This window comes from Apteryx mantelli, chromosome 17 (assembly GCF_036417845.1).
Source record: "Apteryx mantelli isolate bAptMan1 chromosome 17, bAptMan1.hap1, whole genome shotgun sequence".
NCBI lineage: Eukaryota > Metazoa > Chordata > Aves > Apterygiformes > Apterygidae > Apteryx > Apteryx mantelli.
Window position 1 is genome coordinate 9,676,926 of NC_089994.1, and position 27,878 is coordinate 9,704,803.

Genomic DNA, 27,878 nt, shown 5'->3' on the forward strand with positions numbered 1-27,878 from the left:
GTATGGGGGGGGGGAAAAAAAAAAAAAAAAAAAAAACCTCCCAAAACAGTAAACACTGATGTCTCCTGAGGCCGTTAAGGAGGTTTCTAACGCGGCAAAGGCGTCTGCGCCACAGCCCACGCCGGGTCCTGGCCGTTGGCAGGTGCCGGCTGCGGCACCAGGCAGGCGGCTGCGGGCCGGGCTGGGATCCCGCGGAGAAGCGCGGCAGGAGCAGCGGTGCCGTCAGCTGAGCCCTCCCGCACGCGGCAGCGGCTTGGGGGCAGTCACAAAGCTTTTGGTCTGGTGCGAGGCCACCTGGCTGCCCGTGAGCTCCCGCCGAGGCCGCGTGGCCGGCAGCGGGAAGCCACTTCCACCCTCGCTTCGCAAGGGCACTTCGAGCAGCCTGGGCACCGGGCCTGGCTTGGAGCAAAGCGTTAGGGAGGTTTACAGGAAAACCGTGCCGTGCGCTGAGCTCAGTGTGCTGCGCCGAGACCCTTCCCGACTGGACACCGAGAGGGGGGGAAAAAGTATAATAAAACTCGAGAAAGCGAGTGAAACAGGTGAGGTCTAAGCCCCGCTGTGAGGCGCAGCTGAACTTGGAAAGCAGCTTGGTGTGGGCATTCGGGGCAGCGAAATTAAGCTGTTGCATGAGCCTGTACCACTTCGAAGCGCAGGATTCGCAGCGTGGGCGCGGGGCACCCAGGAACGCGCAGCTCCGCGCGCCCGGAGGAGGCGGGAAGCTCAGCGCCGCCCCGCGTGGGACCCACGCGCTCGCAGCGAGGACGAGGACGTCCTGCCCCGCGTGGCTTGGAGGTGTGGGAAAGCCACCTCGGCGCTGTCTGCGCCGTAACCTGCTTCCCGTGACCCCAGGCGGAGGCGCAGGGGGCCAGAGGCGGTCAGGGCCACGCCAGCGCTCGGAAAGCCTTTCCCGGCCCGCGAAACCCTCTTCCTTCCCCAAACCACCCCCGCTGCCGCCCACTCGGCAGGGGCCCATTGCTATGGCAATCATTGCGTGCGAAGTTTCACATGGGCAAAAATACGGCGTGCTGAGCTGCAAGTGGGGTTTGCAAACTGTTTTTTTTGAGGGGGGGGGGCAGGGGTGGGGGGGGGTCATTTGGCACTTGGAAAGCTGGAAGTGCAATAGAATAAAGCCCCAAAATACTGTGTAACTAAAACTGCTGCGTGGGAGCAGGCTCGCTGTGCGGAGGGGCTGCTCCCCCTCGGCCGCGGGGCTGGTGAGCCCCGGGCGCAGGCAAGGCAGCGGCGGCACCGCTGCGGCCGGGACACCAGGACGTCAGTTTTGCTGTGGGAGCTGCTGAGCCCGGCTGGCCATGGGCACAGGGGGGCCGGGACACCGGGAAAGTAGCAAACGTCGCTTTGCTTTTCACTTCTTCCTTCTCTGTTCCTCTTTCTCCTCTGTTTGCTTTGCTTCACTTTGCTTTTCTTTTTTTCTTTTCCTTTTTCTTTTTTTTTTCTTTCTTTTATTTTTTCTCCTATCCATCTCCTTTCTCCTCGCCTCACCTCACCTCTCCTCTCCTCTGCCGGGCAAGCACAGCCGGCGCTGCCCCACTCGCAGCCCTCAGACAAGCCCGCGTTGCCCAAACTGGGGCAGCCGTTTCGCCATCCTGCCCTGGCTTCGGGGCTGCCCGCCGCCTCCGGCCTCCCTGGGTCGGTCAAAAGTCAGCAGGATAAGCTGGTGCTTCGGGATAGGACTTTTCCGGGAATGCATTTCTTCCGGGAAGGAAGGAGGTGCCCAGGCACGCTGGCGGGGGGGGGAATGTGTCTGGCAGGAGGAGGCAGCAGCCGCGGGAGACGCGCTGCGAAGGGGGCAGCGCCCTGGCGGGGCTGCGTGGGGCCGCGTGGGGCCGCGTGGGGCCGCGTGGGGCCGCGTGGGGCCGCGTGGGGCTGCGCGGGGCTGCGCGGGGCTGCGTGGGGCTGCGTGGGGCCGCATGGGGCTGTGTGGGGCCAGCCGTCCCCGTGCTCAGGCTGCCGCGCGTCGCTGCCCGGCGGGAGCCACGCTGGGAGCTGCCGGGCTCCGCCAGGGCGCTGGTGTCACCTCGAAGCCCTGCAGATGCGGCGCGCAGAGCCGTGCCGCTTGCCTTACGGGCAAAAACCGGCTCCCGCGGCTTCGAACGCAGCCCTCCGGGTTCATCTGCTGTGTAAATGTACTCGGAAATAATCAGAGCCATAAAAGTTAATTGCCTTCTTCCTTGTGTCTCCGCCTGCCTCTTGTCAGCCCTTGCACTGCCCAAGCACCACGGCCGTAAACCACAGCCAAAAATGAGCTTATTGAGATGATGCCCACGAACAACGGGGACCAGGAGACAGCCCAGGACTGGTGGAGGCTGGAGAAAACAGGAGCGGGATGGAGAAAGCGTTGTTACGGCCCGGGAGGAGGCCGGGGTGGTCCAGCTCTGCGGGAGCGATGCGGAGAGCGGCCCAGCCCCGGGCTCCCCCAGTGCTGGGATGGGCAAAACCTAATTTTTCCCCCCCCAACAGCTGGGTTTTCCCCTCTTCACCTTTGCCTTGCAGCCGACGCACTGGCATGGCCTTGTCCCAGAAACCCAGCTGCAAACCCCGGCTGTGCAAGCCCTAAGCGCTGGGAAACTGGCCCGAGGCCGAGGACTTTGATCCCGAGCCATAAAAACCTCCTCCACAAGCTGTCTGCGCTTGTGAAACCTGCCCCGGGGCCGAGCGGCTCTGCGCCGCGCTGCCCCCGCTGCGGCAGCCCAGGAAAGGGGCCTCTCCCGAGTGACGAGCACCGGGATCACCATGGGATCGCCGCGGCCTCAGAGCCGCCACTGCTGGTGCTTGGTAGCTGCCGCCCTCCCCGGCTTCAGGCAGGCAATGCTGCTACTGGGCTCATGAACCCAGTGCCAAATGATTGCTTTTCTCCGTTTTTGCTTTGCTTTAGTTTAAAACTCCAACGCCATCCAGCATGCTAGGGAAGCTGGTCCGTTTCTGTTGTTTAAAGGCAAACATGGAAAAACTGAGGGGTTTTTGTGAAGATCACGTTGCAGCTTGATCGAAGCGAGGCAAAACCGGGGTCTGCACCGCCATCGACGTGCAGGCAGCAGCAGAGCACCTGCGGCGTCTCATGACGCTGAGCTCTGCTTGCAAGAGCCCCCGAGGCTGGGGGCAAGCGCGAGCCCCTTCCCACAGTCAAAACCACCACCAGATCCTAAAGGCAGTGACAGTCCCCAGCACGTGCGTGCGAACGTCCCGGTGTTTCCAAGCCGGACACACAAAATGCAGGATCAAGGCCATTGCAGTCACCGCTGACTTTGCAATTAGCTTCTCTTACGCCTCAGTTCTGTGGTTACACTGAGGTCCCCCCCCTTTCTTGCTTGTCACTTTTATTAGCATTTTTGCTCCTTTATTTATAACCGCATCCTTGTCTCTCAGCTGCAGCCGCACGTGTGAGCCGGAGCCCTGGGTCCGGCGCACCGGGGAGAGGCGCGTCGATCTGCCGCTGCCTCCCGCGTCCCTCCTCGTCCCCACCAAAGCACGCGAGGAAGGACGAGGCGTGAACGGGGGCTACGGTTCGGTCGCTGATACAGGAAGCAGCCAACACCTCTGCAGCGTCACCCAGCCACGGCCCCCGCTTATTGCAGCGCTGGAGAGGTTTTACCCCGGCCATCCTGCAGCCTGCCCAGCAGCGGGCCCCGGCGGCACGGGCAGCCCTGGCGTGCGCGCTCTCGCCCACATTTGTTTTCTTGTGTCTTTTTTATTATTAGTGCCACTCTGGAAGAAGCGAGCTGAACTTTCCCGCACCCCCGGCACCGTTCCTGTGGGTCGCTGGCAAATCCGGGTTCGGCTCCGGGTCCGTGCAGCCGCCACGGGACCGATGGGCCCTGGCCAGGTCTTGGCTGCACTCAGGAACCAGCCCGCGAGAACCGTCGCCGTCCGGCCGCTCGGAGCCAGGATGGGCTCTGCCAGGAGCTCAGCACCGCGGGGCGCCGCAGCCTGGCCTCCCCCGCGCCGGGGGAACCGGCGGCAGCAGCAGCCGCCCGGGAAAGCGGGGGGAGCTGAAGGCTCCTGCTCCAGAGAAGGGATTTTTTTTTTTCTCCAACTCACTGAAAAAAAAAAAAGACCCAACGCCAAGCATGTTTTTAAGCAGAAACAAAGATTAGAAATACTGTAAGCGGTGGAGACAAAGCACCAAAAATAGCGTCTGAAGTTTCCTCTGTGCACTCTCCCTGCAGGCAGCCTGCACTATATTTGTCTTCACTTGCCATTTCTGCTGCAATCAATTCGCAATTGCCTTTGGCTGGGAACCCATCTATTAAAAGCTTAACCGAGCTCCGTGGCGAGGCGGGCTGTAATAAAGACAATCTGGACAGTCATTAAAAAAACCTACAGCGCCCTTCGCCTCCTCAGGCCCCCCCCAGCCCCAGCGACCGCCTCTGTAATCACTGCCAGCACCCCGGGCGAGCTGAAGAAACCCGGAGCGGGCGCGAAGGTGCAGCCGCCCTCCGCCCCCGCCGGTCCCGCGGGGCGACGGGCGCTTTCCCCGCAGCGAGCGCTGGCGCCCCGGGCCGGAGCGCGGGGCCGCTGGTGGGGGCTCGCAGCGCTCCCCCGCGCCGCTCCCCACCGGCCGCGCTTCGCCCCCGCGCGGGGGGGGGGGGTTGTTTTGCGCCGAGGCTTGGGCCGGCTGGGAGGGTGTTTCTGCGTGTCGGTGCCTTATCTCCGGCGCCTGGGATTTGCTGCGGGCCGCCCCGGGGAGGCAGATTCCTCTCGGGGCGATTGTTTTTAGCATAAAAACAAATGTTTTCTATCACTGCTTTCACCCCCGGATGAAAGCGGAGATAGGAATCAGGCGCCGCCGCCCGGCTCCCTGGGTGGGCTGGCTGGTCACGCGCCGACCCGAAGCCCCTTTGGACCGGCTCCGCTCGAGAAAGAGCCGCCGAGGCAGGCAAGAGGGCGAGGGGCCTGATTTTGAGGCGACCGAAGGCTTGTTCAGCCAAGCCAAACAGCGGCTGCGAGGGGATACAGTTGCTGCCTATAAATAGCTCGGGGAAGCAAGCGCTGGGGAGGGAAAAGAGCTATTCAAGCTAAAGGACAATGTTGGCGCAAAAAGCAAATGGATATAATTAACCATTAATAAATGGAGGCCAAAGATTAGAGAAAGTATCTAATAACAGAAAAGTGAGAGCTTGGACCAGGTTTCCAGAAGGGAGAGGAGGGAAGGATAACGAGGAGAATTCGACCGGGGTTTAAAGCAGACCTTGGCTGTTTTGTAGAAGCCATTAAGTTATGAGTTGTCCCATCCAGCCTGCTGTGACGGCAGATGAGCTTTTTTTCTGTGTGAAAGGGAAGATTCGGCCTCTCTGTGACTTGGGCAGCGCCGAGAACCGCACAGTGGCCTGGGGCATTGCCCAGGTCCGACCCAGGTCCGGTTTCGGCGCGGGGACCCCAAGCGTCTCCTGCTTGCAGGAAGTCAGGTAGCCCAGAGATTTGGGGCGAGGGATGGTGCCAGCCCAGGCCAAGGCCAGATGTTTCCTTTGGCCTTCGTATCGCGGGTAGGGTTTGCGTGGGGGCAGCACTCGGGGACCTAAAGCACCTGGGTGACCGCTGGAAGATCCGGAAGGCTGGAACCTCTCGGATGCCCCCGGGGAGGTCAAGGCGAGGACTTGGTTTGGGACCCTCAGGCATCCGGGGGTGCTTGGCCGCTGGGAGCGACAGGCTGGCTGGAAGCAGGCTGGTTCCCTGGGGGGACGCTCGGCGCTTTCTGCTGAGCTCCCCCGGGATCCCCCTTGCCGTGAGGGACGGGCGGGTTGGCAGCGGAGACGGCGGGTGCGGGAGAGCAGGGACAGAGTCCCTCCGCTCCTGAGGGCCTCAGGTGGGACTCTCCTCCCTGCGGAGCCGAGGTTGGGCTTGCCGGCAGCTCGGCTGAGTCGCCCTTCTGGCTTGTTTGTTTTGAAAAGGTCTTTTTTTCGGTCACGAGACTGCTGCTCCGTTCCCTTTTATTTGGCGACACGGCGCTCAGACGCTTGCAGCCCGGGGCTCCGGCGCGCGCTCCCGCCCCAGGCGTCGCGGGGCTTTCGCCGAGCCACCAAAGCGGCGCCGGCAACGCAGCAGCAGCCGGGGAGGTCGGGGAGGGCTGCCGGGGCGGCGAGCGCTCGCCCCCGCGCCGCGCGTCCTGACACGGGGCGGCCCCGGCTGCTGGGCCGGAGGAATCGCTGGCCGCCGGCCCGGCCGCGCGCGAGGAGCCCGGGGCACCCGCGGGGAGCCGGTTTCCGGCCCCGTGCGATGCCGCTCGGTGCAGGCTCCCGCGGCGGCTCGGCCTCGCGCCCAGGGCGCTGCTGGTGGCTTCCCTGGGAGCCCCCCGGGAAGGCCGGGTGCCCTATCCTGGCACACGCGTTAGCCGAGAAGCTGCTCCCGGCTTCAGCGCGGCGGTAGATACCCGAACGACACAAGCTGCGTGGTGTAGGAAGCCGGGGTGGATAAAGCAGCGATCTCCCTAAAAACCATCATCTTCCCTGTGATCTTCTCCCTCATCCCCACCACGGGGCTGCGTGGTGACCCGATCCCGGCCCCCGTCTCCCCTCCGGCCCGGCGGGGTTTCGGCGTGCCGAGGTCCCCGGAGCTCACGGGAAGGAGCGGGGCGGCGAGGGTTCACCTCTCCCCCCACGGCTGCACCGGGCTCTCCGGGGCAGCGGGACGAGGGGTCCGGCCCTGCCTCCGGGTGGAATATTCCCCCGGGGGGCCGGGAGCGCCTGCGTGTTTACATGGGAATAGCGGTGGCGGGGGAGGCAGTTCCCTCCCGGCTCGCTATTTCCAGAGGATGAAGTCAGCGGCTGAGCTCAGCGCTGCTCCGGCGAAGCGGCGCACGGCCGCAGCCCGCAGCCCCCCCGGCCGCGGCGGCAGCGAGGGCTGTCGTGGGGGAGCGCCGCAGCGAAGCCCCCGGCTCCCCCCCCGGGGCTGCAGCCCGGTCACCGCAGCCGGCAGGGGCTCAGGAGCGGGGCCCGGTGCCAGGCGGGTGGTGGGGATGGGGACACCCAGCTCCGAGCAGATCCGGGTGGATTTTGCTGCCGTTGAGCTGGTTTTCCTGGAGCAAAGGGGCAGCGCTACCACCCAGCCCAGCCGCGGCTCCCGGCCTCTTTCCTCCCTGGCATCCCAGCGCGGGGCGCTTTGACCCTCCGCTGCGGCCGAGGTGAGAAACGAGCTTTCCGAAGAACGAGAGAAGCGAGAAATTCCCCGGACCTCTGCACCAGCCTGTGGCCCGCCCCGCGGTGACAGAAGCCGCAGCAAAGCTCGGAGGAAGGAGGCCGGGCCAAGGCCCTCGCCGATGCCACCTCGCCCGGCCAGGAAAGCCACTGCTTATCCTGGCTTCCTGCCCTGAGGGCTTTCACGGAGCGCTCAAAGCTCGTGAATCCTTTGCAAGAAGGACCCAGAGGGCAGGAAGGGTCCCTCTCACGCACCAGAGATTCGGTGCCCCCTGCGTGGTCACGTCTGGGGTTTCAAAGGACGCCCGCGCAACGCGGCAGCTGCCCTGCGGCGGGCAAGGCCTCTTAAGGATTTTCTTGGAGACCTTAAAACGCAGAGCCTGGCTCCAAGCGACCCGCAAGCCACGGCTCTACGGGAGGTGGCACCAATACAATCTACCATGTGACATTAAAGCAGAGCAATTGCTTGAATGAGCTCCTGCTTCCAAGAGAGTGGGTTGTGGCAATTTAAATCAGCGGGGAACAGGTGAAATTAAACCAAAGAACAGTATTTTGGGTTTTTTTTTGTTCCCCTTGATAAATACGGAAACAGAACTGCAAACTGTTAAATTACTACCGTTTCCCACACGGGCGATCCTATGCTCCTTGCGGGGCTGGGCTGAATTCACACCAGAAAAGCAGAGGTGAAAAGCTCCGCATCGCCTGCGAGCGCCGGGGCTTTGCACGGCTGCACAGTGAGGAGCAGCCACGGGCTGCCAGTCCCGCTGCACCTCGCTGCCTTCGCGAGCACGTTTCGTGCCCGGGGCCTTCGCTGCTGCGGCGCAGGATCTCGGGAAACGCTGCTGAATTTACCTGTCAGCCAGTGCCTTTGCTTTTCAGCAAAACCATTCAGGTACAGAGCAATGCAAAGTAACAGAGGATTCATGTTATATATATATGTTATATGTCTGGCCACCTGAGCACTGACTGCGCTCATTGCACTGCAAGGGCTCCTGGTTCAAATCCCAGCCAAGCTGCTGACTCGGCACACGGCCTTGGCCAAACCACTTGACTTCCCGTGCCCAACTGCAACATCCTGGTGGTGACAGACCAGAGCCAACTCCTCCCAGCCGGTATGCTATCGAGCACTAGTGAATGCAAATGAAGAAAGGTTGGGAAAGTACCAGCAGCCCAGCGGGAGAACACGCTTAAGGTCAAGTGGTGAACAACATCTGAGCAGCTTCACCTCTCCTTCCTGAGCTTGCTCCAGCACAGAGAATGGGCCATTAGAGCAAAACGGAGCGGGTTACACTCAGCCCTTCCTCAAAGCCAGGAAACTGTTCTCTCTTTTCTGGCAGATGTTTGTCCTGGTGGAAAGTTGCAACAAAACGGGTAGCGGTAGGACTGTGCTCGGAAGGCCAGGCCTTCTGCCCTTTGCAAGGCAGTGGCCCTCTTCGGACCACAGCGCTCGTTGCCAAATGGCTCGGGTAGCAGGGAAAGCAGGCAGTTACCTTTGCAGCCTGCTGCTGCTAGAGGAAACTGCCGTTCGTCTCAGTCTGTCACAAGGACTCTTGCTGATAGGAGTCCTTGCCACACCTCTGCTGCCTTCCTTGAAACCACAAGCTCCTTTCTTTCATAATAATCTGCATTTTAATCTATTTTAAAAGCATTTTATTCTACTCTTATGGATTTCATTAAACTATGCCTGTGCCAACTTTAGCAATACTGGGAGCTTTACAACTCAAAAACATGCTGAAGCAGAAGTCAGACAGAAGGGATCAATAACAATTTATCAGGAAAGGGCCAGTCCCAGAGAGGCAAGAAGTTTCAGGAAGACGCAAGAAACTCAGCTTGAGGAAAGTACCATCATATCCCCTGTTCCAGGAATCAAACATGTGTTCAAACTTATACATTGCAAGATGTTTCAAAACAACAAAAAAACCCTATTATTCTTTCAAACTAGTTTGAACTTCCTACGATTTAACAAAGATGTAATCATATCCGCAAAAATCCCAGAGTTTTTTATGAGCATCTTAAAAAGTAGGAATGAATCATTTCCTGGTAAGACAATCAATTTTGTAATGCCACGATCTTGGAAATGACAGTTGAACACAGTCAAAGGCGAGCATTCAAAAGAAAACAAAGGCATTTAATGCAAAACATGTTACCAAAAGTTTTTACAGCAATTTCATAAAAATGGAGACTTCTCTTAAAACACAAAAGCACTGATAAAAATGCACCAGTTATAAATCTGATTACAAAACTATCTCCTCAGCCATGTAGAGGTAGGGAGGGCATTTCTGTCACCTGAAAACACCTAAGATGAACTGAAAATGTAATGTTCTGGATCTAGCCTGCTACACCTAAATGATGGTAATGCACATGATGGCTTTGGATTAAAACTTCACAGGCTGGTGCGTCTCTACCCCACAAGGTCTTTATTAAGCATCCTAATAGTTTGCGGGTATTCAAGGCAAATATCCTAGACTCCTCTTGGCTGTATCACATGTGTTTTCTCTAACGATGGGGGCCCGATGTCGGGGCAGACTGCAGTATGTGTTCCCCTGCAAGGAGCAGGCTTTGGGGATGGTTAAAATAAACCCTGTGAAGTTGTTTCTGCTCCTGTTCAGTTCCTCTGGGCTGTAATCTCTGGAGCCAGCGGGCAGGTTTGAACTGATGTGTCCTGGCCCCTTGGGCTGCCACAACGGCTCTGGCAAGGCCAGCGACGGGGAGCAACCAGGGGCACCGGGCGCCCGGGCAGCTCAGCTGCTTCCCAGGCTGTCACAGAGAAACGGGGCAGATGCAGCTCATTTTGGAGAGAGCGAGGAGGCTGCATGGAGACAGACAGCAGTCTGGGGCCATCCCGGAGGCACAAACAGCAAAAGACAGAATTGGTCCTTGTTAGGAAGCAGCAAAACAGAGCTTGAAGAGAAGGGAAGCCCTGGGCAGGGCAGAACAAGCTGGAGGCCTCTCCTCCCCTCGGCAAAGCAGACCAGGCGCTTCCCCGACACGTTAATTCATTCGTTCAGCTGGCAGATGGGGCGCATCTGGAAACGATTACCTGAGAAAGGAGCTCATTCACCAGCGCAGCCGCCCGTGGAAGCGGCGCCCGGCGAGGCAGGGCTCAGCCTGCCCTGCCGCCAGCCAAGCGGAGCCAGGCCGCAGCGAAGCCCCGCGGAGCAGCGCTGCCGCTCCCCGCTCAGCAAAGCAGCAACAAAAAGGCCTTCGAGGAAGATGCAGTTGGGGGAACGCAGCGCTCTCGGAAACAAAGCCGCATTAACCAGCCTGAACAAAGCAGCAGTTTTCTTCCCCGGTGGAAGGGCAGGCCGGTGCCTTCCCTCCCCAGGACAGATTGTCTGCGGGGCTCTCTGGGGACACGCGGGAGGCCGTCTCTTCTTTCTCGCTGTGCTGCTCCGGTGCTAGGCTCCTCGCTCTGCTACCAGGAGCTGAAGTCCCCAAAGCCTGCGCTCTTTTTCTCTTTCTTCGCAGCTGTGCTGGTTGAGGGCCCGTCATCTTCCATACTGCGCTTCCTAGAGCCCGAAGGAAAACAACGCTCAGGGCCTATTTACTGCTCAGTGGGAGCAGGCGGCCGGATTCCCTCCCTCTCCCGGCGCAGCTCCCCCAGCGCCAGCCCACCACCTCCCCAGCAGAGAGGAGCGTAAGCCCCGTGCTGACACGGGAGCCGCAGGGGCTGCGGATGGGGGCTTTTGGCTTACTTAAAAAAGGGGAGAGCGTGTCAGTCTGCGGGGATGGTTCAGGTCCTGGGAACGTGTTCACAACGCAGCACAGCTCTCAAGGCTGCAGCTGAAGACCCAAGAGCTGTACGCTTTTAGTACAGTCACTATGAAAACTTGAGGCCACAAGCTCTTTCCTCCCTTCTTGCCTGTGTTTGTGGCAGCAAAAGGATTTACAGGGAACTAGGTGTAAAGCAGCTGGGCAAGTTTTTCACATCCTTCCCCGTTTCCTTGGCATGGCCTGTTGCAGTTGGTGCTGCTATTCCCAGCCTCTCTCAAGCAGTTTGTAAAACCCACGGAAATGCTACATGGCCAGGTCACGTACTCTGGTTTTATCATCAGATATCGGTAGCCAACAGGGAAAGCCTGAGCCCAGCAAAGGCCTGCTAGGGACCAAGCTCCCAGTTTCCTGGCAGGCTGCAATGAGTGAAGGACTAGAAGCTTAAAGCTCCTCCTATACTGCTTGGCCCTTTCCACAAAGCTGTCATATCTGCCAACTTTGCCTGGGTTTCCTCTGTAACTACAGTGCAGAATGACAGCAATTTTAAGCTTAACATAACATTTTAAGAGACAAGCAATATTTTGTAACTGAAATGTTTAAATGACATACACATCAAACTGATATAGGGGCTCACACATTTCTGCGCCTACAGACATGCAAATGCCTGGACATCATGCAGGCACATACAAGCTGATTAAGCAGGTGTGCAGATCTGTGCACACATGAATACATGCCTTTCCGCAGCACACAGAGGACAGCATTTTTGCAAATACTTTTACAGATGGCTGCTAAAAAAATCTAGACCACATTTATTTTAATTTATCCAGAAGCCATGCTAAGCTGCTGCTGAGGCAGAATTCTGTCCTGTCCTTATGGAAGCAAGCAGTGCTGCCAATCCTGGCGGGTGCACAAAGGCGCTCTGGGAGACGATGCCCCAGGACGAGCCTGAGCAACCTGCCGGGCACCCCGGAGCTGCGAGCCAGGCGTCCTGCGCTCCCACGGCAGCCCTGGCAACCCACCCCCCGTTCCGGCCATTTCAGTTGTGCCGGTACAACTGTTTGCGGCTGCACAGTGAACCGGACCGGCAGACCAATATAAGTTTAAGGCAACTCCTTTGGGCAGGGGAGAAGCGGCCAGAAGAGACATTTCAGGAACAGTGGCCTTCAGAAATAGCTGCAGAAGGGGAAGAGAGGCCAGAATTAAAGATGATGGGGGAAGTGACAGTACAGTTCCCCCTCAAGGACTTCTGTGCTGTGGAAATGTATCTACAGTTGTGAAGTCAGTACATCCATGCTGTTATGGACCAGCTAGGTCACATTCAAATGCTAAAGAAGAAACAGAAGCTCACTTAAGTTTTAATCTTGAAAAACAACAGAACTAGAGGGAACTCTGGCTGTTACAACTGCACGCAAGCACCTTTGCACAGCCTGCTGGCACAAAATGAACATTTGGCCTGTTAGAGAGTCCCGGTGAATAGCTCTGAGCAAGAGCACTGGGCAGTGTTAGCATCCTGCAGCAAAGGCAACTGAAGCACTAAGCAAAGATCAGCCGGGCAGGGAACTTACGCTGCAGCCATGTTAATATATTTTCCAATCCCCTGCCGGTAAGTTTTAGGAGTCTGGATCTCTTTCTTTGGCAGGGCTACCTCAGCTTTTGTTTTGGCTGCTTCTTCTTCTAGCTGGACCTTTTCTCTTTCTGCAGCAACCTGTAGGAAGCAAACAACACAATCTGTTGCAAGAGCGAGTCAAGAGTGAAGAGGCAATGCCTACAGCACTTTGAAGCTTTAAAACACTCTAAAATAGCAAAGAGCACTGTTGTGATTACAGGGCATGCTTTAGAAGCCAGATCTCCAGGGCAACTACAAATGGGCTGTCTGTAGTCATTATGATGAAGCTCATCTCTTCCTCCTCACCTGCAGCTCCCCAGCACGTGCTGCGGGCATTGGGAAGGGAAGCCACGGTAAGCAGGATGGAGCGGGAGCCCTGCCAGACCTCTCCACCGAGACAGCAGTGATGACTCTGGCATACAAGGCCTTGCCAAATGGCAATCACGTGTGTAAGAGGGCTGTCCACACTTAGTGGGAGGCAGGAAGAAAGGCATGGGACACAGGAAGAAAACACATGTGAGAAGCAGGGATTCTAAGAGGGACCAGTTAGAATAAAAAAATCAAAGTTACCAAGTTACAAAGTCCTGCAAAGAAGGGCTTTGGCCTATCAAAAAAAATAATTCTACCCTCACCTGGGCATCTGCTTCTTCATATGGATCAACAAAAACAGTCGTTGACTGAATTCGTATTTCCTCCTGGGAGCAGAAGAGAAAAAGAGCAATCAGAAGCTGCTGTTCAAGCTCTGTTTCAGAGAGGGGGCAGCGGGGTGAAGTGCACCGTGACAAGGGTTTGCTCCTTCCTGCACACCCCCTTTCATTTCTGAATTACCTTGGGACGATCTGTTTTCGGGTCACTTTCCACATTCTCCATAGCAGTCAGAGTCTCAAAGCCACCAACCACCCTAAAAAAGATGAAGGACACTATTTCCAGCTGTGATAATAGATTCAAAATATTCCTGCACCTTTACAGTCTAATAGATCTATTTTCTGTCCGTTACTCTTTCAGATTATCCAGGCTTTTAAACCATCATCTCTGGGGAAGGAGAATCAGCAACCATATTTGGAAGACTTAAGATAACCTAATTCAATGGGGAAGGTAAGGAATTTTTCTCAAATGTGGGATTTCAATTTAAAATTAAACAGAACATGGAAGAGTCAAATATTCAGAGCCAAAGCAAAAACATTTGTCTAAAACCAAATAGCTTTTCTGGTGTACACAGACCAGAAAGACAGAGAAAGAGCAACTGTACACAGCAGTCTGGGCATGAAGACACAAACCCATTTCTAACTGGATTCACTTGTTAACTTTACAGCCATCCATTTGGAGCTCATTTCCTGCCCCCCATGAGCTTTGAAAACTAAACCAACAGACTTGGTCAAGAAAGCAAATATTTTCATCAACTTCTGATTTTTAACTTCTTTTTTTATTGTGCATCAGACAGAAGAGTGCTATTAGGAAGAAAGGGAATTGTAACTTTGCTTTGGCATTATTAGAGAGAAATGATAGAGCTGCCAATAACGACATTAATCATGCGGGAAGCGCAGGAGCACACGGATCTCGCCTGCGAGCTCTCCAAAGGCTTTGGGAAAGCAGCAGAGCATCACGTCACAGCCATGAGATATTGCTGGGACCCTTCTCACTGCAGGTTTTATTTGGGAGGACATCAGAGCCCTGGTCTCTGATTTTTCAAGTCAGATATCCAAATACATGCTTCAAGCTGTTTAGGCTGAAGAATTTCTGGACTGTTGCTTGTTCATTTTCAAAAATGTGTGGAACAATGGGAAAGTTCCAGAAAAGGATATTTTAAAAGGATAAATGGGGTGACCCAGATAATTATAAGCCTGTCATCCTGGCATCCATCCCAGCAAAATAATGGAATAGTGGAGACAGGACATGATTAAGAAAGAAAGGAAATAAGTAACGCCAATCAACAAGGTTTTGTGGAAAACAGATTCTGTCAAACAACCTTCTATCTTTGAGACAACAGATGTGGTTAATAGGGATAACAGTGTCAGTGGAACAGACTTCTGGAAGGCGGCTGATATTTTGATTGAGAAACCAGAACTATATGAAGTGAACATAGCACACATTAAATACAAAATTGGCTGACAGGTGTCAAAATCTAATTTTAAATAGGAACCACTGAGACAGTATGTTTCCAAAGGGGTCCTGCTGGGATCAGATCTTGGTCCCAAGGTATTTAACACTTTTATCCACATCATTGTCCCCAATTAAGTTTGCAAACAGCTATACTTAGAAGAGCAGTAAATAAAGAAGAAGACAGGCCATTGATGCAGAGCAAACCAGATCAGGTTGACCAGAAAGGCAGGCTGCAGCTGAACATCTGCTTTAATATAGCCAAACGCATGGCCGGGAACCAAAAACACAGCCAATATGAACGGCTGTGGGACAACCAGAAGCGACAGCCGCTCTGACGAACACCGATCCTGGAGCTGGAGAAGTCTGGGGCTGGGCCGTGAGCTCTGCTGTGCGGCTGGCATGGCCGGCTCCGCCGCAGACCGCCTGCTTCCCCACGTAGACCCCAGCTGTCACGGGCCAGGCAGCCCAGCTGGCGGGGACCTGCCGGGCAAGCTCCAAGCGAGGCAGAGCTCTGTTGGACCCTGCCGTGCTCCCCGGGACATCTATATGCTTCTCCATGCAAACATGATAACTTGTGCCACCTTGATACTGCCATAATATACAAGAACAAACCTGAATTTCTCTGCTATGGAATTTCTTTAACAGTAATTTTCACTCAGATGAAACAAGCCATTCTATAAATTCTGAAAGAGTTTTATAAAAAACATAATTTTCTACATTAAAGTATTAAGCTCAAATTCTTATATGCCTTTATGAGGTCTGTGCTCAGAGATATTCATATTGCTAATGAAAAATCACCATACAATATGTGTAGAGTAAGTATTTTATTATCTAACTCTACTTTTATAGCAATGAAATGAGCAATAACTCAACTTTTTCAAATATGGATACCTCAATTCAAACACACACCATATTCATGGGTACTTGATGAATTTATGCGCTTCTGTTATAATACCTTGCTCTTACAGGTGTTTCGCAGACAGGCAGCTCTGTCCAGCCCCAACACGACAGTCCTCCCGGCCAGCAGCCTCCACTAGTGCTGGTCTCTCCACGGACCCAGCACAGACCAGAAACCTCCCTCCTCCCACTCCGCACCACACTCTTTCCATCCTTCACGTGCTCTTTCCAAGAGCTGCATCAGCCAAACACAACAGATTGACCACAGCAGCCTGAGAGGCAGGTGGGTCCTTCGCATTTAACACCTCGCACGCTATGTGCGGTGTCACTGCCCCTCACTGCGACTCATCGCAGCGCCGCTGGGAAGAAGAGACGCCAAACCAGACCGAAAAGAAAGACCGGTTACAGAAAATAAAATGATCCAAGTTAGAAAGGGAGCTACTAAATACCTGCCCTGCAGGCTCTGTCCTTGCTAACACTTTGTTGCTGTTGCACTACTACTCCAAACCTCTCCTTTGTAATCCCGAAGGGTCTGTCAATAATCTGTAATCAGGTCATGACTTCTAAGAGCAATTAAAAAACATTTATGCAAGCTAGAACAGACTCATTCGTTTGCAACTGGAGGTAGCACACTGGGGGAATTTTTCCAGAGCTGCACAGGGCTTTAAAATCCTGCATGAACTTTCAAAAGTTCATAACAAACTCAATTTTAAAATCTTCCTCCAGGCCAATATCAGATTCATTTACAATACCGATGATTAACACACAGTCTAAGATACATTCACTGCATTTTAATTGTCCCTAAAGCAAACTCCTGATTTAATATTGGAGGATTTTCTAGCCAACAGCTCCATTCATTATCTTCTCGTATGTTTTCATTTAATTAGGTTCTGATAATTTGAAATAGTCAGATCAGCTATGCACTGGAAATCTCAGTTGAGTATTCCCTCAGCCCATAGCTAGACCTCCCACAATATTAGCCTAATGCATTTTGGTGATGCTCTGAAATCTTCATTCACTGTGCTAATTAAACATTATTGGGAATACTTTGTCACGTGAACATTTTAAAAGGCTGTGATTAACATGGCATTCAGAGGTCATAAATAAATGACCTAAATACAGACTATCTTGACACAACTATAAAGCGCTGAGGGGGAAGAAGGCAGAAAGTTGTTACGCTCAAGGTGTTTTGGTGGCTTTTAGCTCTACCATTCTGATGCCATAAAATAATATAAGTGGAAAGCACTAGTTAAGACTTTTTATGGACTTATGCTGTTTTAATACCTTCTATCATTTTTGTTGCTGTGGTAAAGTTTGACTTGATGTAACAGAATCTGCACCTTGTAGCAAAATAAGATGTTAAACAAACTCCACTCAAAACTGAAGGCATGTCCTGCAGAGAGGGAGAAAGTGCTCCAGGGATGCAAGGCCCCAGTGCAGGCTCCTGTTCTGCCCAAGCCTTCCTGGTCATCGGGAGCATCAGCACTCTAGCTAAACGTCCACCCTGCCTTGGGCCAGGCTATCAGTTTGGTGTTCCTGCCCTCCTCCCACAGAGATATGATGGCTCTCTTATGGCAACAGTTCCCCCAAACCCAGCGTTGGTTCCCTCTAGAAGCTTTCCTTATGTTCATGAATTGTTTCTGGCAAGGGTGCTCCTCACTATCTTTGACCACATTTAATGGCACGATGTCCTTCTCATGTCACTGGAGCTATGGGCCTGTAGGGCATATCATTCCCTTTTCTTCTTAGCGGCTTGGCTCTAAAATGGAAAACTGCATTCTTTCATACCCCTACCTTCTCTAACCTTTTGCACAGAGAGTATTTCTATGCATATTACAGTGTCAGCACAGTGAAGACTCAGTATCAGTTTACGTCTTTAGACACTGCCATAATACCAACAAATCATAAAAATGAATTTGTATATGACAAATTTGCTCAGACAAGAGTTATGGCCAGAGGAACTGGAAATAGTTTACTAGTCAATTTTGTTAGACTAGCACTTGGAAGCCTTGTCAAGGATCAGACCCAGCTGAGCTAGGTGTTTCATCAGTAAAAATTAAAATCCAAAATGGACAACACCTAATAGCAAAGGTTACCCATCCAGTAAAAACGGAACTACACATTAATCAGGGCACTCATCAAGATGCAAAAAAAAAAATATTCCAACTGAACTCGTGAAGGATTTTGCAAACTTTCCTCTGATTTGCCTAAGTGGGGAGACAACGATACATACGCAGGCTCTGAAAACATTGTATGTTGGCATTGTCAAATCTCATGATGTTACATTGCAGTACTAAAATCAGTATGACAAGATACAATGTGTCTAAGCCAATGCACTGACATCCATTAAAAAAATTTCTCCATCCAGAATGACAAAACAAACACGCTACATTGAGAAGTTTTGATGATTCTTTGCCTGTCCCACAACACATACTATGGGCTTAGAAAGAAAGGCTCTCACACATATAGCCAAAAAAAAAAAAAAAAAAAAAAGCCTGTAGAAGTTATATGTGGAAAAGACCATCAGATAAGTACATCAAAGCATGCAAAAAATCTCTAAGAGAGACACTATTAAATATTACCCTAACTAACTTTGTACAAAAAGAGATAAAATCTGTTCTATGAATAAATCTGAGTCCCAACATAAGGAACTCTGTATATAAATAAATTTCATTACAACCAAATATAAACTCCAGAGGTTCGGACCAATACCCCTTCCTCCCCTTTACATCCCCTAAGCGCATGTGACTGGTCACACTGTGTTAGCCTCTCTCAGTCAGCATCAGCTGTGCTAAGTTTGGAGCACAGCAGAGAAGGGGGGGAGAAGGGCAGAAACAAGTTTAACCTCTTCCACTGTTTCAGGCCTGCACAGGCACCACTATTCATTTCGTAAGGCGTCATTCACACCTTGTTTTAAATTGACCGAAGAAGCTTTGGTAAGGTTTAAGCAGGTGTTCAGATGACAACCTGCAATGAAAAGGAAGGCACCTTCAAGACACCATTTACATTAGAAGAACTCCTGAAACGGGTTTGCTGTTTGCTTCCAGGAGATGTTGAACAGAGAAACGATGATCTCAACTATATATTTAGCTCAGCCTCTCTCAGACAGCTTGTTGTATTTTTAGTGGAGCTTGATAAATGTTGCATTACGCTTAAGCATGGATGACGAGGTAGGTACATTTAGGTTTTTGTGTTAGCATAGTAACAAAAGCACAAATCCACCCTTACTTGTGCAATTCTGATTTCTTGAAACCTGGACTGAGTAGCATTGGAAATCTTTACATCTCAAATTTACAGATGTTATTTAAAATCTTACTTCCTGTTATGGCTCCTTTATGCAAACTGGTAAACTTGTCTCGTAATCACTGCCAATAGCTTTGCATGAACCTTAAGTGAAATACCTGGGGGAGCTCTATTCATTTGCAACATGCCAAGCAAATTTTCACTGCTACATTAGTTAATGCTGTTCCCCAAAGAAAACTGCAACTCCCTAGAAGTCTCACAGACATTCACACATAGACTTCCTATTTCTCATGCTTTTGTTTAGAAGAATTATAAGAATTAAGCCTTATGCAATGCTGGCGATGGCAGTGGTCCAAGATGATAGAGTTTCCTGGCTAGCAGACAATACAAGAACAATGTCTGGACTTTTCGGGGGGGGGGGGGGAGCTTTAAACGAGAAACAGAAACCAGAAGGAAACTTTGTTTTGTAAATACATTCTGCCCTCAAGCTTACTTTTATAAAAAGAGTACATGTATTTATACACACACACACAGAGAACAATATATAAACACGCACAAACACATACACTCACTTAGTACAACATGTTTTCTATGAATACACCCAATCTGAAACCCAGCAAACATTTCTGACCTGCAACAAGGATGCAGTCAAAACATCTCAGTATCTCATAAGGGCTTAATCTAGAAGGTGAGACAAGTAATGATGGCCACTGAAAAAACAGAACAACTTGAAAAAACAGTATTTTGAAACTAGACTCAACAAATGAACTTGGCACATAAGGATTTCTCTGCTTTGGCATAGGGTTCCTCTTCAGAGATCATACAACTGTCTTGAAAACTGCTATGGCCACTAGCCCAGCTCTGGCAGCACAGCGCCCGCGTGCTACGGCACACCACTGCGGTGGGGGCCGCGCGGACGCCTCTCACTTTCCCCCCTTGTTCTTCACTCCTGTCCTGGTGCCTGGGGAGCAGACTCTGCAGTGCAAAATTACACCAGACTCCCTAAACAGATCCAACAATATGATCAGCTCTTCTTTTCCTGCCATACAATTTCTCTGTTCTTCAGATGTACTAAAGCAAAAGAGCAACCAAAACATGAGTTTCCCAGCTTAGAAGGCAGTGAGGTTTGACCAAACGATACAGTGAGTGTTACAAATGGAAACGGACCCCATGCATTATTTAACTATACCTACATGGCTGAATAATGCATGGCAGTAGTTATAAGTAGCTAATCACTTTAAAGGATAACAGTTACTTTTATTGCTCTGTTCTCCAGAACCGCAGTACAGAACCTCAAACAGGCTAAGGCATATTTAATACAGAATAACGTTTATCCCTGGAAAGACAACTGTCTCCCACAAAAGCATCTGGCAAGGGGAGGAGGGAGCAAAAGAGAAGCTGAAGTTGACTGCATGTCAGCTACAGGAGCATGCCTCCACTTTGACCAAGTCTGAGGTTTCCCAAACCACCTTGTTCATTATTCCTGGGAACATCCGAATTGAGGAACGAGTGGTAGAAATCTCCAGACAGTTAAAGATCTGTGTAAGACAGATACAAGCAGCCACATACAAAGTGAAAAACCGTCCTCCAAACACTCTTCTCCTGCCTCCGTCACCACATCCCTTTCTCAGACCTTGGCAAACACAAGTGCTGCTCTAATAAACACGCTGAGCTGCTGCGCTGACCACTTCCAGCTTTGTCAGTCTGCCCACACCACTTTGCTCGTGTCTCCCTCTCTTGCCCTGCTTTTATCACACCACGTACCCGCAAGCCGCCTTCGCTCGCGAGCCCGCCAGGCCCTCCTCATCCTAAATCTCACCCACAATTCTCAGATTGATCACTTCTCCCTTCCTGCTGATCAGGACGCCTCCGTCACCTTCCATGATGATTTTAAACATGCAGTTTTCCATGCATCCCTTTAACCTTGGAATGGGCTCCCCAAAAGCATCCACAAAGCCACTTCACTTTTCTTGAGGCTTTCTTTTTCCTTGGTTCTCAAGAAAGTACAAGCTTTTAGGTGAAAGGGAGGCTGAAATGGGTCACTAGTGTAACTTCCTTGTATCTGTATGCAGGCTCTTTTCTACTCATATGGTCAGCTTTCTGGGACAGAAATGATCTTTGTTTCCACCTTTAAAGGGCCAAATGTACTATATCCCTGATCCACAGGCACTATGAGCCACTGGAGTAATAGAAACATAATAAAAACACAGACAGGATGGGCTTGCATCTAAATTTCATAAAGCATGCCAGTGACAGACAGTAATGTTAGCCTAAACTGGTGTTTTTGGCTGTACCGTCCCTGTGGTTCATGCAGCAGTTGAATTCTCAGTTGTTGCATGCATAGGAGAGACCACCCTGGCGCAGCAGCACGGAAGAGCACCGGCAGGACCTGCCCCGTGCAGCACTCGCTTGGAAATGGCTTCATCCACTCTGTGCAGAGCAAGTACCTGCTGGTTGGTTTACATTATTTAGCTTTCTAAATTAAACCTCTTACCAGGCAGCTAGAAACCAACAAAAGCCACCAGTTAGTTTTCAAGGTAATTACAGCATTCTCTAAGTCAGGAGAAATGGTAATTACTAGAAATGGTAATTACTAAGTTAATCGAGGCAGCTCCGCTGGAGCAGGAAAGCCACGCAGCACCTCCGAGGGAAGGCATTCTCTTCTCACTCGCTGCCTTATTCTTTGCTCCCTTTCCATGCCCAAATTATCTCCTTTGGTTTCAGTAACATCTATCAGCATTATTGCCATGGTGGGCACCACTCTCAGGACACAATTCCCTCCCTGTCCCGCAGCTCGTGGCTTCTCCTGAGGCTTAAAAAGTCCCCTGCCCAAAGCCAGACACGTGCCACCTCTTCCCAGTCCTGCTGCCTTCAGCTCGTGTGGTTTTCAAACATGCTTAACAGCCAAATGTCCAACTCTTATTAACAACTACCGTTCAAAAGCTGGATTTCAAACCAGTGGGGACACAAATAAAACGCAGTTCTTGAGAGAAGGAACTTTTCAGTGTCTTATCCCACACAGGACCAAAAAAAGAAAAGGGGTGGGGGGAGAATGGTTGCTCTTTTGCCCTTTTCTGTTCTTCTCAGAAGTATGAAAAGCCTCTGCAAAGTTATGTAAAGATTACAAACAGGTCAAATTCTGCTCTCCAAGACACATATGTGAAATGCACTAACATGAACCAGAGCTGCACAGAAATAGCTGAGGGCAGAGCTGAGCTCATAGAGAAGATTCAGAAGATTCAGATATTAACTGAAAAAAGTAATCCTCAGATCTACGTGAAAGTCACAACAGGCCAGTAATCATCCAGTTAGACAATCCAATTTAACAGTCATGGAAACAAAGAATTCTGATTTCATGGGTTCGCTCTATTCTTAACCCTAGATATTATTCCTAGATATGCTTCCCAGATATTATTGTACTATACAGTGTAAGATCAGATACAGGCACCAAATCCTGGAAACACCCAGGATCTAAAATAGCAAACTGAAGCTGGAGTTTCACTAAAGATATAATCTCGAGTCTTTTGGCTTTTATGGCCTATAAAAACAAATACAGGTAAAAACAGCTACAGGATTTTCATTGCAGAATAGAAATCTTGAAATCTGCATACATTGAGCTTCTATATTAAATCTGTAGGTAAATTCGATTATTCAGGTATTCAATTTGTAGATAAGTAAGGGAAGACAGGAATGCACCTATCCTGGCATCTTCATTTTTGACATTCTTTGAATTAATCTTTTTATGTGCAAGAGAGTCCAGGGTAAAATTCACTTGGCCTGTGTTTAGATGAAGATGTTATTTTTCACATAGGGAGCCAAACATGGTTCTAAGACAACACCTTTTATAAGGGTTTTCCTTTGTATTTTAAACTAAGAACATTTCCACTGAAACGTTCTCTGAAAGCAGCACCAATTCTTTATGGCGACCAAATTCAGGTTTCTGTAGTGGCAACGATAATTCAAGAATGAAGACAGTCTTTGCTAAAACTGCCACTGGATAATCTTTGCTATACATTTAAACAGAGTAACCTGTACTCAAGTACTCCTCTCTAACTGGCATTGCACAGTGTGAAACATCATTTGAGCTTTTTTGCTCATGAGGTGCTTGAGATGTCCTGCAGAGCGCGAAGGTTTCTGGGAGCACGTTCCCCGCACTGCAGGAAGCTCTGCCACTCTCCACATTCTTTCCCGGTGAACCGCGGTGGAGCTGGGGCACCCTCGGGAAATAGTGCATGGTCGGACTGCAGGATGCTCAGTGAAGCCAGGCTGCATCCAGAACTGCAGAACTGTCACGTTTTCAGCTGAGCTGTCTTAACCCAAAAACTAGTTGACGAGGTGGCAAGCTCAGGTTAACAGCATTACCATATTAGATTTAATGGGATTTTTGCAAGGAGACTCAAGTTGTAGCTTGAGTGAAATTGCAACGAAGACAAGTCCTAAGATACCGGTAATGTAACTCCTGCAAGAATATACTCGCTCTCAGCTTTCAGTATTAGAAGGTGCTTTATTTATCTGCTTTCACTAAATGACAAAAGAACTTTAAATTTTGCTAGGACAGACTTGAGAAAGGAAAAAGAAATATAATTCAAAGAGAGTAATTACTGCAGAATCAGTATCAGAGCTAATGGCACTACTATAGTTGTTTAAATGAAGCCAACTCTTGCCTCAAGAACTTGCAGGCAGAACAGATGGATTAAATATATCACTTTCATCGTACAGCCCTATTGTGTAACACCCAGTCAAAGTAAGCAGCATATGCATTTATTTTCAATTGCTGCTTTTCAAATGGATAAAATTAGGGAAATAAAAAGAAAATCATTTAAAAATGATTGTAAAATCCCTGGGAAGCACCAATGAAGCAGACTAGTAAAACTCCCCGTCCTGTCACCACACCAAGGCATTTGTCAGAACAGCTATGCACCACTTAGTAAACACTATAATCAGGACTTGTACCTGCAGCAGGAGAAGCAAAGAGCAAACAAGTACATTCTTCTCTCTGTAATATAAAGATTTTGTAATATATTCTGTAATATATACCTTGATCTGTATCATGTGAGGGCTTGAGCGGAAAAGGCTTTTGGGAGTACTGCAGCGGTTGCTATAAAGGATGATGTGAAGTTCCCTTACTGCCTTGGCATTGCTAATATTTTTGTGTACGTGGATATACATATATGTACACGCACATATATACCAATGATAAATGTCACGGATAAAGAATGAAAGAGGCCAAAAGACCTAACCTATGCAAAAGCCCTGTGCTCTACCCCGCGATGAAGAGCAGCCCAGTCAGGACTGACTCACTGGTTGACAGATCCTAAAAGGATGAAAGCAGCGTTGAAGAGGGAAACTCTTGTGTCTCAGCAATTAGTGTGCACAAATATTAAGATGATTGGTTACAGGATGCCGATTACTTTGTTCCTGACTCCCCAGAGAGCCACACACAGAAGGGAAACTCTTAATAATAAGGCAGTTTACAGAGGTGGGAGGATGGAAAGAGACAAAAAGCAGAGTCTGACGCCTGGCACTGATAAGAGGTTGGCCATGTACTCCTGACCAAGTGAACTGGTTGTGAGCTATGATTTTGCTCCAGTTCGATTGCAGAAGTCACCAGATTCTTCTCCAGGCTTCAGACCCACCAGGCAGCATGTCTGCTACATGGCGGTTCGAGATCATCCCTCACTTACCTTCCAAACACTGTATGCTTCTTGTCCAGATACGCGCAGGAGCGGAAGGTGATAAAGCTGGAAGAAAGAGAGACGTAACACTTAGCATGTTATCTGCTTGAGGCTCAGCTGCAGCCAGCTAGGCTGAGAAACAGGGAGCAGCCCCCTGCGAGGAGCAGGCCCCTCTCCCCTCCGGGAGTCCTGTGGACCTAGCAGCTCTCAGCAACTCTGTTTTGTGGATTCATCTTGGATTTCTGGAGTTTGGACTTCTCATTTTTATACTTTGCTAACTTCCTTCAACAGTACTGCGAATAGTACTCCAGCTCACTGCAGGGCAGTAAGACCTGGTTCCTGCTTGTGAAGTACATCTCTCGTACATGACTGGGATTTTGTATCCAGCAAACACAGTTATATAACACAATAATCACCTGCCAGTGTAAACTTTATTTTTTAGGATAGTTACTTTCTGCATTTTGATTCCATTAAATTGGCCTGCCCATAATCCATTTCTCTCTAGAACCAGCAAATCTGTGCTTCAGTAACAAACATGATAGAAGAAAATTTAAAAGTGTTAGAAGCAGAAAAAAAAAAACCCTGAGAAACTTGGACTTTTAATAGATTCTGGTTTTATTTTTAAACCTACACATGGGAACTAAAATACCAAATCCAAAACAACCCTCACTACTAAAACTCTTCTCTAAAGCTAACACTTCTTTGGAAGACTTGGACTGCAAGAGTATGAGACAGAGGTTTCCACACTGCGGTTTGCAGACCACGATGGTCTGTGTTGGCTGGACGGGCGGTGCTGGCTCTCCTCCCTGTCTCCATCTGTTACGCTACATTAGAGACAGCTAAAAATATATAAACATTCCAGAAGCACTTTTCCATATAAGCAACTGCCTCGGGAAGTTATATGATTGCAAATAGGAGGGGCTGCAATCTGCCAGACAATCTATTAAGATGTAGCTTGCCCTAGGAAAAGCTTTGAGATGCTGTGGAGAATACAAACTCCTACACAGGGCATACATTAAATCTTAGTCTTGTGCACGTGCTCGGTGCACCAGTTTATTCACAGATATCCAGGACTTAGATTATCAGGTGATCAAATAGGCAATATTGTAATAAAAAGAATTGAGCCATCAGAGCAGTCAAAATAAAATAAGGCCAATGGAATTAACCTAATTCCTGCTGATCCTGGGGGAGAGGTCTCGAGCATCACTCCAGCTCTGCTTAGGGCCACTTGCATGTACTTGCATTGCATTAACTTTACGCAAGGAACCCACCTCGTTCTGCACTGCAGTGACTATCACCTACCCGCAGAGCTCTTCACCCTGTTCCTAAGGTAACAACAGTTGTCAAAGTTTTTAAACATTGCCTAGGAAGTTTTATAAATAGGGTCCAGCTGGAGTCTCTCAAACACTTCACATATAAAGGAATTTCACATTCATTTACAAATTCTAGGGAGATAGGTGATCACGTTTGCGATGGCAGATGACGCAACTGAATACAGCACATCACTCCTGAACAGTCTCGGTATCTTCTGCTTCCTGGATCCTTTTTTTGAAGCCTCTACTCTCCCCTAACTTAGCACCTGAGTACTTGCAATAAAATTCAAACCTAAAATAAGCTCCACAACAATGCAGTCCTGCACACTGCCCAACACGTGTTTAGCCTTAAGCACGTGAGGAAGCCTATTAAAGACCCTTAGACTAGCACTTGTGTTTAATTAAAGTTAGTCACACCACTGCACGATTTCCAAGCTACAATAAATCTCAGCACCTTGGAAGACCAGCCCAGAATCCCCTCCCTTGCTCCCCAGCCCCGACATGCAGCACTGCGTGCTACCCACCCAGGCTCGTTCCTAGGGCTACCAATAAAGGTAAACTTTTTTCTATTTCAGTAATTAGAGACCAACCAATAAATGGTTCAAGTGACACAGAACACTTTAAAAAGACTGCAGGCAAACATCTGCATTAACATTAGGCATAAAGTAAACGATTACTACTAGACTATTTTAAAAATTCATTTGTTGTTCTTTCTGCTTCTTTACTTTGTTATTTTTCTCATTTGAGTCCTTATTCTGCTTTTGTACACAGAAAAATAAGTCATTTTCAATCCCAGATTCTGCACTGTCACTTAGATTCTACACTTTGAACATCCTAGAACTGTTCTTATTTATTTAAAAACGGGCAACTAAAAGAAATAACATCTGTAGAGAGTATATGTTTTATTTCATCAAGGTTTTCAAAAATTTCAATATATGGCTACATTTAAACAGAGTGGATAGGTGTAATAATTTCATAAGAATAACAGTAGGGAGACACTGAGAAAAAGAAAAAACTACAAATTACAAAAACAGAAAAGACAAGCCAATGATAATGTGATAAACATACAGGTCTTGACATACTTCATGTTGCTCTTAGAGCAGGAAGGAGCAGCTGCAGCTATGCAGATTTCAATATGCAGCACTTGACAGAATATTTCACTTCACTGAACTTTAAAGAGTAGCTCATAAAATGTCATTTTTTTTCTTAACAGTATAAGACACAATGTCTAGAGGGAAATGATAAAACACAAAAAGCAAGTGACTACTTACAACTGCGACTTGTTTGTGTTAGGTCCTGAATTGGCCATACTGAGAACACCACGTCCTGTATGGGACAAGTTGGGCTTAAATTCATCTTTAAAAGGTTTTCCCCAGTAAGACTCTCCTCCTTAAAAGAGAAAAGATGATAGAAGAAATGTTTGTTTTCATTAGTTTCCTACTACATTTTATAATAGACTCTGCTATTAAACTCAAGGTTTCTGGGGCTTCTGACTGCTATGTCTAATATATCCTTACCCCATTTCTATTGCTAAGCTAATAGGTGAGCATGCCCTTGAAATCAATGTTTGCAGCTGGCAATACAATTCTGTGTCCCCACACTGCTATCAAGTGTTGCAGGTGAGACTTATCAACAGCATTACATGCTGTGTGCTGAAAAACTGTCAAGGATTTAATTTTTTATTGCTGGTCCATCATACTTTTCTTTTTTTTGAGACAGAGACATTAAATCTTTAAAGGTGGTTTCCTGACAAAACAAAGAGCAAAAAATTACAAGTTTAATTACACTCTGAATATAGCATTGCTTCCAGAAATAAAATACCAGGGAAATGAAACTTGTTCACAGAATTAGCTAAGAATATGAACTATAAGCTCAGATGCTTAACTCCTAGCTAAACAACTATGAATGAGAATATACATTCCTCCAAATTAAAAGTCAAAAATTAGATATTTTGGACAAGATGCCTGGAGGATGTACACAGCCAAATGCACTAAAGGTTGATAAAACTTTGCATCAGCCTCAGACCCAGCCTTCCAAGATTGACTTCTTTCCTATGGCTGTGGATAGAAAGAGGGTCTGCGAGACCTCTCTTCCTGGCTGTCATTTTTACATTATTTATGACAGATCTGACATTTTCATTTTCACTTTCCTCCAGGATCATTCTTAATAAGAAAACAGAATG

General features: G+C 49.5%; 1 protein-coding gene across 2 annotated transcripts in view; it reads right to left on the reverse strand.

Annotated features, from left to right (window-relative positions):
* Positions 1 to 9,255: 9,255 nt before the first annotated feature.
* PPIL2 (peptidylprolyl isomerase like 2) overlaps positions 9,256 to 27,878 on the reverse strand; it is a 78,256-nt gene continuing 59,633 nt past the window's right edge. The window contains exons 15-20 of one of the 2 annotated variants that reach the window (XM_067307363.1): positions 26,968 to 27,085; positions 24,393 to 24,449; positions 13,297 to 13,369; positions 13,101 to 13,163; positions 12,428 to 12,567; positions 9,256 to 10,657 (exon numbers count right to left, since the gene is read on the reverse strand). In XM_067307363.1, the coding sequence (XP_067163464.1) occupies positions 10,564 to 10,657; positions 12,428 to 12,567; positions 13,101 to 13,163; positions 13,297 to 13,369; positions 24,393 to 24,449; positions 26,968 to 27,085 (545 nt within the window). In that variant the 3' untranslated portion in view covers positions 9,256 to 10,563. The remainder of the gene's footprint in view (positions 10,658 to 12,427; positions 12,568 to 13,100; positions 13,164 to 13,296; positions 13,370 to 24,392; positions 24,450 to 26,967; positions 27,086 to 27,878) is intronic. The other variant, XM_067307364.1, reaches the window with a different exon arrangement.